The 16,565-nt window shown below is 49.7% G+C and overlaps 2 protein-coding genes across 5 annotated transcripts in view; one reads left to right on the forward strand and one right to left on the reverse strand.

Annotated features, from left to right (window-relative positions):
* The first annotated feature begins 603 nt into the window (after positions 1-603).
* On the forward strand, positions 604-2,974 carry MARCKSL1 (MARCKS like 1). The gene is made up of 2 exons (XM_033838763.2): positions 604-883; positions 1,704-2,974. The coding sequence occupies exons 1-2, from the start codon at positions 797-799 to the stop codon at positions 2,211-2,213; spliced, it is 597 nt and encodes a 198-aa protein (XP_033694654.1). The 5' UTR covers positions 604-796; the 3' UTR covers positions 2,214-2,974.
* Positions 2,975-3,167: 193 nt separating this feature from the next.
* HDAC1 (histone deacetylase 1) overlaps positions 3,168-16,565 on the reverse strand; it is a 40,383-nt gene continuing 26,985 nt past the window's right edge. The window contains exons 4-14 of one of the 4 annotated variants that reach the window (XM_019938215.3): positions 11,096-11,170; positions 9,226-9,364; positions 8,624-8,765; positions 7,427-7,519; positions 6,153-6,261; positions 5,931-6,071; positions 5,273-5,381; positions 5,050-5,180; positions 4,643-4,795; positions 4,057-4,105; positions 3,168-3,778 (exon numbers count right to left, since the gene is read on the reverse strand). In XM_019938215.3, coding sequence (XP_019793774.1) covers positions 3,751-3,778; positions 4,057-4,105; positions 4,643-4,795; positions 5,050-5,180; positions 5,273-5,381; positions 5,931-6,071; positions 6,153-6,261; positions 7,427-7,519; positions 8,624-8,765; positions 9,226-9,364; positions 11,096-11,170 — 1,169 coding nt within the window. In that variant the 3' untranslated portion in view covers positions 3,168-3,750. The remainder of the gene's footprint in view (positions 3,779-4,056; positions 4,106-4,642; positions 4,796-5,049; positions 5,181-5,272; positions 5,382-5,930; positions 6,072-6,152; positions 6,262-7,426; positions 7,520-8,623; positions 8,766-9,225; positions 9,365-11,095; positions 11,171-16,565) is intronic. The other 3 variants (XM_073792785.1, XM_073792788.1, XM_073792790.1) reach the window with 3 other exon arrangements.

The raw sequence follows: 16,565 nt of genomic DNA on the forward strand, positions 1-16,565 counted from the left end.
CCAGAGTGACCCTGCGGTGGGTCAAACCTCCCAAGCTGCCCTGGACAGGCAGGCACGTGGGCGGGACCTCGGACCGGTCTCCCGGCCTGAGGGGGCACAAAACCCAGCTGGGGCCCTGCGACTTCCATGACCATATTCTCTGGAGCATAATAACTCTGGACCAGCCGGCTGACGAGTCTGGGCATGTGAGCCCTTCGAAGAGTTCTAGGGGGAGACTGACAGGGGCTGCCAATGCGGGACCAAGGCGATGGGGGCCACTCCAGGAGCTGGGGCGTCCACCTGAGAGGTGGGCGGTGAGAGGAAGGGACGACTGCTCTGTCCTCTTTCCTCTAGGAGCCCCCCTCCACCCAGCTCGCCTCTGGGCTCGCCTCTGGGCTCGCCTCAGGCACCCGCCTCTCCCCTTCCCACCCTGGACCCCACCTGCCCCCGGTAGCCGTGCGGGTTGGGGAGACCAGACCGCCAGCGTCGCCCACCGCTCAAGTGGGGCCCGCGACTTGAGCCCGCCTCCGCCCCTCGATTGGGCGCTCATTTAAATGTCCGGCCCCGCCCCGAGCTCCGGGCGCATATATATAGGCGGCTCGGCGGGCGGCGGGCGGCATTCTGGCGCGGAGCGGAGCGGCGGCGGGTGTTGCTAGCGGGTCCGGCACGGAGCGGGGGTGCAGCTAGGTTTCCCCCCGACACCCCTCCCCCTCAGGCGCGAGCCCCACCCCTCCGCCGGCCAGGCCCACCCGACCGAACTATCCCCTGCGGCGCGAGCCCGGGGCGGCTCCGGGCGCCCCCCAGCAGAACCCCCACCATGGGCAGCCAGAGCTCCAAGGCTCCCCGGGGCGACGTGACCGCCGAGGAGGCAGCAGGCGCTTCCCCCGCTAAGGTCAACGGACAGGTGGGTGCGCTCGGCACGGCCCGACTCGTCCCCCTCCTCTCGTACCTCGCCCCCTGTAGGGCCTCGGGCCGGGGCCGCGCGCTTTGTCCGGCCCGGGACACGCGGCGCCCCCTCCCCCGCCCGGTCCCTTTGTTCTCGGCGCCGCAGCCCCCGCGGGCGAAGCAAGGGGAGGGGCGGGGAGGGGGCGCCGGCCGGGCCCCGCCGCCTTCTTTGTTCGCGGCCTCGGCCCCCGGCGCTGCCCCCTGGCCGCCCGGAGTGCCGCGCGGGGAACAAAGGCGCTGCTGGGCCGCGCCAAGGGGGCGCCCGGGGGCCGCGGGGCGGGGGCCGGAGGGGAGGGCACTCCCCCCGCAGACTCGACCTCGATAGCCCACGGCTTTTTTTAGGGAGGAGCCGCGAGGTGGGGAGAGCCTGAGGTGGGTGGGGGCCGTTTACACAAAGCAGGAGGCTGGGAAAATAGGCCGTCCAGGTGTGGGGAACAGCGCCCCGGGGCGGCTTCCCGCCCAATATCGGCTGCACGGCTCGCCCGCCAGCCCGGGATCCGCGGCCGCGGGCGGCCCTGCGCGGAATAGAGAGCGCGCCCCGGGGGAGGTGGGTGGGGGCCCCGGGACCCCAGCGCCTCCTGTCGGCCGCGGCCCCTGCGCGCCTGTGCGGGGCAGGAGGGAGAGGTTTGACGGGATGCCGGCTGTGGGGTGAGGTTACAACCAGGCTCTGGGGGTGCGGCGGAACGAGTCGGGACCCCGTTGCGTGGAAGAGGTCAGAGGCGGGCTGGGGGAGGGGAGTAAGAGCCCCGGCCCTCATTGCTGTCTCCTCTGCCCTGCAGGAGAACGGCCACGTGAAAAGCAATGGAGACTTATCCCCCAAAGGTGAAGGGGAGTCGACCCCCGTGAACGGAACAGAGGAGGCAGCCGGGGCCACTGGTGATGCCATCGAGCCGGCACCCCCTAGCCAGGGCGCTGAGGCCAAGGGGGAGGTCCCCCCCAAGGAGACCCCCAAGAAGAAGAAGAAATTCTCTTTCAAGAAGCCTTTCAAATTGAGTGGCCTGTCCTTCAAGAGAAATCGGAAGGAGGGAGGGGGTGATTCGTCTGCCTCCTCACCCACAGAGGAAGAGCAGGAGCAGGGGGAGATCGGTGCCTGCAGCGAGGAAGGCACTGCCCTGGAAGGGAAGGATGCTGCCACCCCTGAGAGCCAGGAGCCCCAGGCCAAAGGGGCAGAGGCTAGCGCTGCCTCCAAGGGAGGAGACACAGAAGAGGCAGGGCCCCAGGCCGCAGAGCCATCCACTCCCTCGGGGCCGGAGAGTGGCCCTACACCAGCGAGTGAGCAGAATGAGTAGCTGGGTGGGGGCAGGTGGGTGATCTCTAAGCTGCAAAAACTGTGCTGTCCTTGTGAGGTCACTGCCTGGACCTGGTGACCTGGCTGCCTTCCTGTGCCCAGAAAGGAAGGGGCTGTTGCCCCCTAGCCACGTTCCCTCTCCTCCTCTCCCTCCTGTGGATTCTCCCATCATCCATCTGGTCTTCCTCTTAAGGCCAGTCGAAGATGGTCCCTTGCAGTTTCCCAAGTTAGGTTAGTGATGTGAAATGCTCCTGCCCCTGTCCCTGCCTCCTTCCCTGTCCCCACCTGTGCAGAAGGCAGTTGCTGGTTTTCTTCCCCAGTTCTTTTCCAAGTAGGCTTTGTTTACTCCCCAAATCCCTGAGCCAGAGGTGGGGGTGCCTACTCCCACGCCCTGAGTGTCCACCTTCCCCTGTTGTTTGTAGTCTCCTGTGCTGGGCCTAGTGGCCCCTGGGCTGGGGAGGACACTGCCCCTGTCTAGGTTTTTCTAAATGTCTTACTCAAGTTCGAACCTCCAGCTTGTGAATCAACTGTGTCTCTTTTTTGACTTGGTAAGCAAGTATTAAGCTTTGGGGTGGGGGGGAGGTATGTAATGTGAAACAACTTCTTGTTGTCTTTTTTTTTTTTTTTCCCTCCCATTGTTGTAAATAACTTTTAATGGCCAAACCCCAGATTTGTAATTTTTTTTTTTCTAACTGCTAAAACCATTCTCTTCCACCTGGTTTTACTGTAACATTTGGAAAAGGAATAAATGTCGTCCCTTTAGTGGTGCTTTTTAATGAGTGGTCTTCTGGGGTAGGGTGAGAAGACTGGTCTACCTCAAACCTTGAGGGGGGACTGAGACAGGTAAGTTTGTGGGGTTCTTTTGTTTTTGAGGGGTTGCCCAGATCCTCATGGACACCAGAAGGGCAGGGAAGTGGAGTCGAAATGAACCCAGGGATACTACTAGGAGACAAGCTCAGGAGGGTGTAGAAATGTACCATTTTATTACAAAGATTCTCACAAAAATGAAAATAGTATCTCAAAAAGGAAACTAGACTACCAATCTTCATCTGCAGAATTGGGGGGAGGACAGAGAGGGCAGGCAGTGTGAGTTTCTTGGCTCACTGGGGGCCAGTGGGAAGGTATGAGAACAGAATCAATCTAAGAATGGCTGATGACAAGAGCCTGAGAACAACAGGGAGTCCCTGAAGACCCAGCCACCCCTTCTAAAATGCTCAATAAGGGCACCTTTTCAAAGCAGGCACTTCAAGATTTTGTCCTATGGCTGCTTTAAGTGTATCCCTTCCACCCAGACCTGGCATCCGTTATGGTTCAAAATTAAAGAGTTCGGGAGGGATGGGTGGCAAGGCAGCTACTAGAAAAGCTCACCTAACACGTGTGCCCTGAGCTCAGGGCCCTGGTTCCTGTCTAGTCCCTGGGGATATTTATATTTAATATATTTTTATATAAATACACAGAGAAATAGAAAATATAAAATCTGAGGGGTTGTGGGATAAAGGTGGGGAACTTGGCAAGAAGCCAGAACTGGAGAGGTCTGTTCAGGCCAACTTGACCTCCTCCTTGACCCTGTGGAGAGAGCAGAGATTGGCATGAGATAACCCACCCTAGAGGCTTTAAGGCAAAAGTGTGGGTACAATGACTTCCACAGGACCCCGGCTGCCCAGGTGACTGCTAAAGGCTGGGGCTTCCTAGCTCTGCCTAGAACTGCAGAGACAGACAGACTGGTCCCTGAAAGAGGCCTTTGTAAGCTGGACCAGCTGTCCCTGCGCCTTCCCTCTCAGCGTGGTGGGACAAAGGGGCTGGTGCTCCAATGCCAGGGAGATGATAGACAGCTCCTTCCTCACCCTTTGGCTTCTTGCTTCTCCTCCTTGGTTTTCTCCTCTTCTGTGACTTCTAGAACATAAGAGTGCAGGGATGGCCAAGGGCAGCCCCTCTGGAAAGACCCATGGGATCTCCACTTTGAAACCCCTTCCCCAACACTACAGCTCACTGGACATACAAAAGAGAGAAAAGCCCATCCCAGGCCCTCCCAGCGAGCCCTGCAGAGGACAAACAGGTTGGACCGGTTTCCCAGCCTGCTACAGCCTGAACCCGGTGGGTGGAGGCAGCCCCCTGGGAAACTGGGGTGAAGCACTGAGAAAAGGTCTTGGGTGGTATGTGAGAGCCATGCTCCCGACCACGGGGAGCCCAGGCATGTCCCTGGCTCTGGAGCCTGGCAGGGCTCAATCAGCCAGTGAAGATGACGAATTGAGTTTCATTCTTTTGTGGGCCCTGCCACTTCTGGGAACCAGTGAAAGGCCCAAGTAGCTAAAGAAGAGCCCTAAGGAGCTGGCAGGGCCTGAGTCAGCTCCCTCCTCCCAGTGCCCTACATAAATTCCTCCTCCAGGGCCTGGGGCTCAAGATCCAAGTCCTGGCCCAACCCAAACCCACCTTTCTTCTCTTCTGGGTCTTTCTCTTTCTCATCTTCTGTTTTGACTCTCTTGGCTTTTTTGAAGTTGGAAGAGTTCTTGCGACCGCCTTCTCCCTCCTCGTCAGAGTCGGAGAACTCTTCCTCACAGGCAATTCGTTTGTCCGAGGAACAGACTGGGAAGTAATGGAAAATATGGGTGGGAGAGCAGATTCTTTATCTCAGGGTCTGCCCAGCGCTTTCTTGCATGTTCCCCCAAAAGACACCAAGGGAAGGGGACCTGGACCCTCTAAATTATCCCTACAGGCACAGGTACTTGGGTTTCTCAACAGGTGGGCAGCTTGGGGAGAATGTGGAGCCAGGAACAGTGGAGGGAAGTCAAAACTGCCTGCGGAGTAGGAAGGTGGAGGCCCCTGGGTCTCGGTCTTACTTGAAATGCGCTTGTCAGGGTCTTCTTCATCCTCATCGCCACTCTCCTCTGGAATGGCATCCTCAGGAATGGCCTGCATTTGGACCCCAGGCGCGTGGGGCAGCATTCTCAGGTTCTCAAACAGTCGCTGTCTATGGCCAATGGTAGAGAGGTGGCTGGGCTCTGGTCAAGGACCAACCAGAGCCTGGAATGTTGTTAGGGGTGTGGGGGAGGATATACTCACTTGATCTTTTCCAGGTACTCATTAGTGTTCTGGTTAGTCATATTGGAAGGACTGATGTGAAGTTTGAAATCTGGTCCAAAGTATTCGAAGTAGTCGTTGTATGGAAGCTCTAATTGGGGCAGAGGGTGAGAGAGTTAAGAGACTGGCCACCATGGGACCCTGAGAAAAGCATCTGTAGGTTTATCTGGACCTGTGAGCCCAACTATCAAACAGAGAAGCATGCCTCCAAGATAGGGTGAGGCTTGGGTACCTATAGGATTTCAATTTTTTTTAAAGCCATTCTCCAGTGTCCACACCAGTGGTGTGTTTGTGTGCATACGTGCACGTGTGTGTGTATGAAGCAGGCTGAAGCCCCTGGTTTAGAAAAATTTAGGCAATATTCATTGCGAGCACTCCCTCAGTCACTACCCCAGTTACCCTACAGAGTATGAATTCCAAAGCTATAGATAAGCACTGATAATTTTGTCCAGACCAGCAGCTGAGGGACAGGGGACAGGGTCAACTAAAGGACTCAGAAAAAAACTGACAGCTACGGTCTGAAAACCACAAGAGGATAGCAGGAGAATCAGACTCTGAAGAGGAGAGGTTGTAGAGCCAATGGGAAAGGGGCACGTGAGCTCCTGCGCTGCCCAGCCCAATCTGGCCCTGCAGCTATTACCATTAGGGATCTCTGTGTCCAGGGCCACAGCTGTTTCGTATGTCCAGCACCGGGCGACATTACGAATGGTGTAGCCACCTCCTCCCAGCATCAGCATAGGCAGGTTGAAGCTCTTCACAAATTCCACACACTTGGCGTGCCCTTTGGTGGGAGAAGGTGTGCCAAGTTGCAGGAGCACCCAGCAGGACCCTGCCCTCCCGTCTCTGTGCTACCTGGCCTCACCTTTGATGGTCAAATTGAAGCAACCTAACCGATCACCAGACAAGGAGTCAGAGCCACACTGTAAGACGACTGCACTGGGCTGGAACATCTCCATTACTTTGGACATGACCTGAAAGGACACAACCTGGTCACTACCAGCCTCAAGAAAAGCTATTTGAGGTTCAGGCTGAAAAGTGTGGGTGCAGCACTTTCTTCGGCTCCTTATCACTCACTCCTACCTTTCCACTCTCCCTCAGAGAAAAGGGAGTACAAGCCTGGGCTTCTCATTTCCCCAATTTGTTCAGTTTTCCAATTTGAGAGGATCTCCAAGAGCCTTCTAGCTCTAATAAGGAGCCTAAGACAACCTCCTTGTCAATTCCCTAGATCTCGCCCTCCTTTCGTTGCTCCAAGAAGCCCCTCTGAGGCAGCCCTTAGCTGCGTCTGCTCTATGCATTTGGCCCTGCAGACTTGGAGCCTTACGCTGTGAGGAGGCGCTTCACTTTTGTTTATCTCATTCTCACTAGATTCTAATGTAACTGAGGACAGAGACCATAACTTAGGCTTTTCTGTTGCCCTTACTACAAGGTACACAGTAGGCACCTGGTGTTTGCTAAACGACTACCTAACCTAACCTAACTAGGTTACTACTCTAGTAATGGTTCCTTATTGCTTACAGGTGAAGATTTAACTCCTCAGCATGGCATTCAAGGCTACCTTTGAAATACTGACCCCGACAAACATTTCCCGCCACATCCTTCAACACTCCTCCCTCACATCATACTGGCCTACATACCACGTATTGGCACCTCTATGCTTCTGCTGGTGCTGTTCCCTCTGCTGAATGCCACCCCTCCCCTCCAGCCCCCGCCTCCTTCACATGGGTAACTCCTCATTTCTCAAAGTCCAGCTCAAATGTCACTACCTCTGTGAAATCATCTTGACTACGCTTTCCCCAGCCCATGTTCATCCCTCAAAAACAGCACTGACCACATGCTGTCAGGGATGTGCTTGCCTCCCACACCACAGACTGTGAGGTCTTCAAGGGCATGGATCATGTCTTAGCTATTCTTATATCCAGCAGAGGGCCTGACCCACAGAAGGCATCAGTAAATATCTGGATGAATTTTGTTCCCCTAACTGGCCACACAGCATGCAATCCAGGGTTCAAACACATCTCATTTCCAGCCAGCCTCTCAGTGGGGAGAGATCCCGAAGTACACTGGAGGTGTTTTGCTACCCCTCCCTTAGATCAATCCTGTTTATAGCCCAGTGGTGGATAAGCCTAAGCCACTTACCGGCTTGAAAATGGCCTCATAGGACTCGTCATCAATCCCATCTCGGAGCGGGTAGTTAACAGCGTAATACTTGCCTTTGCCAGCCCCAATATCCTAATCAAGAAGCACATTAAAGTAAAACTGAAAGATGATGAAGCTAGGAGGAAGTTCAAGGATGAGGGCTGGAAGGCTAAGGAAAGAAGCAGTGGTTCTAAGAGAGATAAGCTGGGCCCATGAGGTGGGCCAGGGACAGAGCAGGTTAGCACCATTCCCCTCACTGGTGGAACAAGTCTAGCTCACGTCTCTGGACACACCACTGAGTCTGCACCCAGGCTGAGAATCATTTATGGAACCAGAGACTGAATATCCTACCACACAGCATGAGACCTCTCCCCCTGGACTGGGTTAAAGGTGGCTGGGGGCTGGACCATAGAAATAACACCCACCCCACGACAACCCTTTCCTTTCCAGAGCGCTTTACTGCTCACTCCTCTACCCACCACTCTCCTCTCTAGGGAGGTGTGGAAGGAAAGCAGAAACGGAAGAAGAATTCTTCAAAATTGGAAAGGCTCAGTTATTATGATGCTTGCCACAGCAAACAACTGAATTAGTGCCACTTTTTCACCCAAGGGCCACTGGCATGGCAAAATGGCTGGTTTCATTGTATTCATGCTCTCACAAAGCAGAATAGTTTAATGAATCAGTTTCCAGGGATTCTTATCCTGAGGTCCATGGATGGGCTTCAGTAGGAGAAGGCATCTATTAACTATTTGATAACAAATGTAAAATTTCATGTACTTATGGGGAGAGAGTACATAGCTTTCAGTCAGATGGTCAAAGGGGAGGGTAACCTAAAAACATTAAGAACCCTTGAGATGGTCCATAAAGGTCCCAATTCCTAGCCCGTGGGAGAGAACCTGATGTTTCTAGCCTAAAATTCAAGCTGTCTGGGACATGTGAATAGTATAATGCAACTCAGCTGTGGCCAGGAGGGAAGTGCAATAGTCAGGAGACCCCCATCCCTTCCAACCCTTTATGTACCATCATTCCCTTCCTCCAGAATAAGAGAGGGAAAGAGACCATGGCAGGTGTCCCAGGCTGGGGTGTGGTATTCTGAATGGCAGAAGACGCAGGAAGTGGTTTTTGGTGACATGAGATAGGAGAGTTAAGAGCTGGCAGCTGAGGGTGAGCTGGTTGGCCCCTGAAGGGAGTTCTCACCCGTAGGTCCCCAGTTCCTGGGAAGTACTCTCCATATTTATGAAAGGACACAGTCATGACTCGGTCTGTGGTATAGAAGGCCTCTTCCACGCCATCGCCGTGGTGAATATCAATGTCAATATACAGCACCCTCTGGTGATACCTAGGATCAGAAGGGGGTCAGGGGGTTCTGGGGGCTCTTTGGGAGTGGGACGCGCCAAGGGCGCCAGGTCCCAGCTTACCGGGCTGGCTGCCTCCCTCAGGTATCTCTAAGCACCAGAGACGCGGAAACTGGCTGAAGGAAGGTGGAAGAGCGGCAGGGTGTCTCCAGAGGCCTGACCAAGCCGATCAAGTCCGATCTTCCTACTCTACAGCCAGGGTCAACTCCAGCCACACAGGGACACTCTGGAGGCAGGATCTGAGCAGCGCCTGCCCCTGATCTTGCCGTGGGCTCAGATCAAATCAAGACCCCGTCAAGGAGAGGATGGCCAGAGACACTCACCGAACACATCCTAGCCAGCACACTGCTAGGAAAAGCAAACTAGGGAGGCAAGCCCGGGGGAGGGGGAAATGGGAACCTGGCCTAAGGTGCTCCTCCAAGAGACAAGGCCAGGAAGGCATACTTTAGCAGTTCCAGGATGGCCAAGACGATATCATTGACGTAACAGAAGCCAGATGCCTCGGACTTCTTTGCATGGTGTAGGCCCCCAGCCCAATTCACAGCGATGTCCGTCTGCTGCTTATTAAGTTTCACGGCACTTGCTGGACGTGGGAAGAAAGAACACAAGCCTGTTATCAAGCCACTCTCTCCCTTTCCTCCAAGAAGCCAAGGGAACCCAGTGAGAGGTAGGACCTGCCTATTCAACAGCTGTATTGTACAATTCACAAGCCAGTCCTCTCCCCCTACCCTATTCCAATAGGAATAAACATGATATTGGCTACTCTAAAAAAACTGTTTTCCAAACTGAAGGTGGTAACTCACTAGTAGGCCTTAAAACTGGTTTAATGGGTTATGATTAGTATATATATTTTTAAATGAGACAGACTAGAATAAAAATATCAGAATAATAGTAAAGGTAACCACTGTTTTGTGAAACTGGCTTCAGAGTGAGAGAGGGTGTTGTGCACATGCATGCATAACCTGGATTGCAAGTGTAAATACTTCTAAATGTGGTGCATGGTCAAAACGTTTTGAAGAGGGGCTTCCCTGGTGGCGCAGTGGTTAAGAGTCCGCCTGCCGATGCAGGAGACACAGGTTCGTGCCCCGGTCCGGGAAGATCCCACATGCCACGAAGCGGCTGGGCCCGTGAGCCATGGCCGCTGAGCCTGCGTGTCCGGAGCCTGTGCTCCACAACGGGAGAGGCCACAGCAGTGAGAGGCCCGTGTACCCCAAAAAAACAAACAAACAAAAAAAAACATAGAGGGAATTCCCTGGCGGTCCAGTGGTTAGGACTCCACGCTTCCACTGCTGGGGACCGGGGTTCAAGCCCTGGTCAGGGAACTAAGATCCCCCAAGCCACATGGAGTGGCCAAAAATAAATAAATTAAAAAATTAAATAAATAAAATGATTTACTGAGTAAAAAATGTAGGCACAAAACTGTACATATATATGACACATTTTTTGTAAAATACAGATGTATATATGTTATGTCCAGATATATGCACACAGAAAACAGCATGGATGTACAAACACCAAAATGGTAATGATGGTTATCTGTGGACAGTGTGATTGTAGTCAGTTTTTTTCCCTGTGCACTTCTTTGTTTTCTGAGATTACATTAGGAGGTGGTAGCGAGGGGGGAGGAGAAAAAACAATGATCATAGAAAAATAAACATTTGTTAAAAAAGGGTAGAGTGGGACTTCCCTGGTGGTCCAGTGGGTAAGACTCCACGCTCCCAATGCAGGGGGCCCAGGTTCGATCCCCTGTTGGGGAACTAGATCTCGCATGCATGCCGTAACTAAAGATCCCGCACGCTGCAACTAAGACCCAGTGCAGCCAAAATTAATTAATTAAAAAAAAAAAAAAAACTTCCTAAATTTTAAAAGAAAAAAAAAAGAAAGCGTAGAGTGATCCTGGAGGTAATCTAGACATTACAAATGGAAGTGGGAGATGCGTGGGGAGTATTTCTGACCTCCAAAGGTAATTACCATACTCTTTTGTAAGACAGATGATGACACTTCCCATTTTTATAGCACTGTGCAGTTCACAAGTTACTTTTATGTACAGCATCTCAACAAGCCCATGAGGTCTGCAGAGAGTTCCTGTATATAGGATGTCTTGGTAGGAGAGGACAGCCAAGGACACCTGTCTGTACCATGTCAGATTGAACCTGGGCTGGGACTAAACCAGGACATTTTCAAGACCTCAGGTAAAAACTCACAGGACCATTTTACATGGTCACAGGTCAGCCTCACTGGGATAGTGGCCTAAAAGACAGACCTCACTAGTACAACCCAGCACAGCCTTTAAGGAGGGATGTATATTCCTTACCCACAGAGCCACCAGTAGATAGCTGACAGAACTCAAAGAGGCCATCAAATACCGGACAGTCCTCACCAACGTTAACTTGAAAAAACATAGGAAAAGGTTAGTTTCCACAATTTCCTTTAGTTTTTGTTTACATATTTATGAGCTGATGGAAAAAATGCAGAATTTGGATTCAGAAGGCTTGGGTTCTTGTCCAGGTTCTACTACTTACTGGCTGTGTGACTGGGTCCAGTCACTTAACTTTGTTGAGCTTTCGTTCATTATCTATAACTAGCAATAATGACATCCACCTTACCCAATTGTTGAGAAGATTGATAGAAATCTTATATGGGGAAGCATTTAGCAAGTAAATACTTGGAAAATGTTGGTTCATTCCTGAGGGAGAAAAATACAGCCTCTTATTCCAGCCTGGGTTTGTTCCTGGACCTCACTCCAGCTGGCCAACAAGGAAGTGAAGAACAGAGACCTATACTGTCATCCACTGGATGCTTAACAACGTGCCGGACACTATTCTCAGTGCTTTAAGTACCTGGTGTCGTTTATCCTCACACACCTGAGGTAGGGTTTGGTCCTATTTTATAAATGGAAAAACAGGCTCAAAGAGGTGAACTGTCAGTAAATGGCAGAGGCGGTATTCAAGGATTGGTCTGCCTGTCCTAAAAGCCTACGAAAATATACTCTGGCCTCTTCCCCAGTAATTTCACATACACAGTCTCATTTGATCCTAACAAGCCCATAAAAGCTGGACGAGACAAATATCAACCCCACTGTGCAGAGGAACAAACAGATGTGGAGAAGCTAAGTGACTCGCCCAGGGTTATATAACCAGGCAGTGGTAGAACCAGAGTCCAGGTGTCCTGACTCCCACAGTCCAGTGCTCTTCTACTATACCAAGTGACAACTGGAGGAAAGTTATTTCAGGCCTAAGGGGTAAAAGTACAAACTAACACATAATGTGGAACCACATGCAAACAATAATGCAAATAAAATGAAAAAGACAGGAAGGGAAGCACACCTGAAGGCTGCAGACTCAGAGCTACAGAGGAACCTTATGGCTCCAAGTCTGCTCTCACAGAAAAGGAAACTGCTGAGATGTCAATGACATACAGAAGTTAGAGGCAGGGGTGGGGCTAAATTCTCGTTCTCTTGTCCCAGTCTTCCCATTGCATGCATTATTATCAACAGGGGTTCCCAAAGTAGAGCAAGGAGGAGGAGCCCTAGGATGAGGAGGGTAGGAGAGCCCAGCTTAGACTGTGGTGACCTCTTGAGACACAGCTGAAGCTCAAGGTTTGCAATAACCACAAGAGTTACCACCTCTGGCACTGCCCTAAACTTGGGAGGGTGCTCTGATCTGGTGCCCTGCCAGGCACAGTGCTCCGAGGAAAGGTGGCGTGTGTATGGGGGTAAGCAGTAGGTGGCTCTCTCCCCCACTTCCCAGGTAAACACTGGGAGGCTGTGTCAATAAGAACTTTGGTCCCTGAGGCCAGGCTATTTATTTATCCATCGGCAATTGATTTCCCTCTCTGGCTGCTTCCTCCTTCAGTGGGCTTGGTCTGTCTGGGTTCCCAAACCTTTGCTTATACTCCTGTTTGAGATGTGGAGCTCCCATGACAAGAAATTGGTATTTTAGAAACGAGAAAAAATATATTCCTTCAGGCCCCAAACCAACATGTGGCTCAGATGGCCAGTCCATTATTCCCAGCTCAAGGGAGCTGTGTGATTACAGATGGAAAAGGGGTAAAATGGGAGAGCAGACCCTCACTTGGGACTAATCTGTGAGACTAGGGAGGACTTTTCTATGGGTTTTCCCTCTTCCCACTATAAAACTTCTCTCATTCTTAGGCTGGCTTTAGACTGATGGGGAGCAATACTGGGTGAGAGATGGGGGAGCAGACGTAGGTCAAGAAGGCACTAAAAAGCATATACTGCAGCAAGAGACACATGGGATTAAACACTGACTTCAGGATAGTGCTTACACCTTGGTGGTGGTGGGAATGGGGTGGAGAGGGGAGTAGAAGAGGAAGGGCATGTGATCAAAGAGAGGTGCCCAGGAGGGCTTCAACTGTACTGGCAATGTTTTCTTTCTTAGGCTGGTTGTAGGGACATGTTTGATCATTGTATAATTTTTTATAGTTTTGTGTGTGTGTCTGAAATATTTTATGTGCAACATATTTTAAAATAGTCCAGAATCAGGAAACCAGAGTTCCATTCTCCATTCTACCACTATCTTGCTGTGTGACCCTGGGACAGTCATCTCACCTCCCTGGGTTTCAGTTTATACATCTACAAAATGGACAAGAATGCCTCCAAATTTTACCAGCACAAGTCCCTTTTATCACGTTTCTACCATAAGCCTCATGTTTTGATAGACTATCTGCCAAAAATAAAAATCGCATTTATTTATGTTCCCATTTTTAATTATTAAAAATTATGTCAGAACTTCTGCTTAAGATTCTCAAATTCTCAAAGTGACAATAAAGCATTTAAATTACATCCTAGCAAGAGCAAGGAAACCAGACTTATTTGGTCTTATTACATGTATTAACTTCCTAGGTTAGGTGTTGGTAAATACTGAAAAAAACTCAGCTCTTCATCCCTGTTATTGTCCCTGTAGACACCCCTGGTTATAAAGCACTGCACTAGTGACATCTCTCTGAATCAAGTCAGTAAGGTGCCTTGAAGTACTTAGAGAACCTCATCCTTTTTTTAAAAAAATTTTTTAATTTAATTTTATTTTTTTATACAGCAGGTTCTTATCAGTTATCTATATTATACATATTAGCATATATATGTCAATCCCAATCTCCCAATTCGTCCCACCACCACCACTCCCCCGTGCCACTTTCCCCCCTTGGTGTCCATACATTTGTTCTCTACATCTGTGTCTCTATTTCTGCCCTACAAACCAGTTCATCTGTACCATTTTTCTAGGTTCCACATATATGCATTAATATACGATATTTGTTTTTCTTTCTGACTTACTTCACTCTGTATGACAGTCTCTAGATCCATCCACGTCTCTACAAATGACCCAATTTCATTCCTTTTTATGGCTGAGTAATATTCCATTGTATATATGTACCACATCTTCTTTATCCATTCGTCTGTCGATGGGCATTTAGGTTGCTTCCATGACCTGGCTATTGCAAATAGTTCTGCAATGAACATTGGGGTGCATGTGTTTTATTGAATTATGGTTTTCTCTGGGTATATGCCCAGTAATGGGATCGCTGGGCCATCTGGTAATTCTGGTAATTCTAGAATTCTAGAAATCTGGTATTTCTATTTTTAGTTTTTTAAGGAACCTCCATACTGTCCTCCATAGTGGCTGTATCAATTTACATTCCCACCGACAGTGCAAGAGGGTTCCCTTTTCTCCACACCCTCTCCAGCATTTGTTGTTTGTAGATTTTCTGATGATGCCCATTCTAACCGGTGTGAGGTGATACCTCATTGTAGTTTTTATTTGCATTTCTCTAATAATTAGTGATGTTGAGCAGCTTTTCATGTGCTTCTTCTCTCTTCTTTGGGGAAGTGTCTATTTAGGACTTCTGCCCATTTTTGGATTGAGTTGTTTGTTTTTTTAATATTGAGCTGCATAAGTTGTTTATATATTTTGGAGATTAATCCTTTGTCCTTTGATTTGTTTACGTATGGTGTTAGGGAATGTTCCAGTTTCATTCTTTTACATGTAGCTGTCCAGTTTTCCCAGCACCACTTATTGAAGAGACTCTCTTTTCTCCATTGTATGTTCTTGCCTCCTTTGCTATAGATCAGTTGACCACAGGTGCATGGGTTTATCTCTGGGCTTTCTATCCTGTTCCATTAATCTATATTTCTGTTCTTGTGCCAGTACCATATTGTCTTGATTACTGTAGCTTTGAGGTACAGTCTGAAGTCAGGGAGTCTGATTCCTCCAGCTCCGTTTTTTTCCCTCAAGACTGCTTTGGCTATTCAGGGTCTTTTGTGGCTCCATACACATTTTAAGATTTTATGTTCTAGTTCTGTAAAAAAATGCCACTGGTAATTTGATAGGGATTGCATTGAATCTGCAGGTTGCTTTGGGTAGTATGGTCATCTTCATAATATTGATTCTTCCAATCCAAGAACATGGTATATCTCTCCATCTGTTTGTGTCATCTTTGATTTCTTTCATCAGTATCTTACAGTTTTCTGCGTACAGGTCTTTTGTCTCCTTAGGTAGGTTTATTCCTAGGTATTTTATTCTTTTTGTTGCAGTGGTAAATGGGAGTGGTTCCTTAATTTCTCTTTCAGATTTTTCATCATTAGTGTATAGGAATGCAAGAGATTTCTGTGCATTAATTTTGTATCCTGCAGCTTTGCCAAATTCATTGATCAGCTCTAGTAGTTTTCTGGTGGCATGTTTAGGATTCTCTATGTATAGTATCACGTCATCTGCAAACAGTGGCAGTTTTACTTCTTCTTTTCCAATTTGTATTCCTTTTATTTCTATTTCTTCTCTGATTGCCGTGGCTAGGACTTCCAAAACTATGTTAAATAATAGTGGCGAGAGTGGACATCCTTGTCCTTTTCCTGATCTTAGAGGAAATGCTTTCAGTTTTTCACGATTGAGAATGATGTTTGCTGTGGGTTTGTCGTATATAGCCTTTATTTTTTATTTTTTCGGTACGCGGGCCTCCCACTGCCGTGGCCCCTCCCGTCGCGGAGCACAGGCTCTGGACGCGCAGGCCCAGCGGCCACGGCCCACGGGCCCAGCCGCTCTGCGGCATGCAGGGCCCTCCCAGACCGGGGCACGAACCCGCGTCCCCCGCATCGGCAGGCGGACTCTCAACCACTGCGCCACCAGGGAAGCCCCGTATATGGCCTTTATTATGTTGACGTAGGTTCCCTCTATGCCCACTTTCTGGAGAGTTATCATACATGGGTGTTGAATTTTGTCAAAAGCTTTTTCTGCATCTTGAGATGATCATATGGTGTTTTCTTCTTCAGTTTGTTAATATGGTATATCACATTAATTGATTTGCGTATATTGAAGAATCCTTGCATCCCTGGGATAAATCCCACTTGATCGTGATGTATGATTCTTTTCATGTGCTGTTGGATTCTGTTTGCTAGCATTTTGTTGAGGATTTTGCTCTATATTCATCAGTGATATTGGCCTGTAGTTTTCTTTTTTTGTGACATCTTTATCTGGTTTTGTTATCAGGGTGATAGTGGCTTCACAGAATGAGTTTGAGAGTGCTCCTTTCTCTGCAGTTTTTTGGAAGAGTTTGAGAAGGATGGGTGTTAGCTCTTCTCTAAATGTTTGACAGAATTCACCTGTGAAGCCATCTGGTCGTGGACTTTTGTTTGTTGGAATATACATATATTTTTTAATATGTGATTCTTTTGTGGGTTTTTTTCTCATTTATTTTTGGCTGCGTTGGGTCTTCGTTGCTGCATGCAGGCTTTCTCTAGTTGCGGCGAGCAGGGGCTGTTCTTTGTTATGGTG

This window comes from Tursiops truncatus, chromosome 1 (genome assembly GCF_011762595.2).
Source record: "Tursiops truncatus isolate mTurTru1 chromosome 1, mTurTru1.mat.Y, whole genome shotgun sequence".
In the NCBI taxonomy this organism is placed as follows: Eukaryota; Metazoa; Chordata; class Mammalia; order Artiodactyla; family Delphinidae; genus Tursiops; species Tursiops truncatus.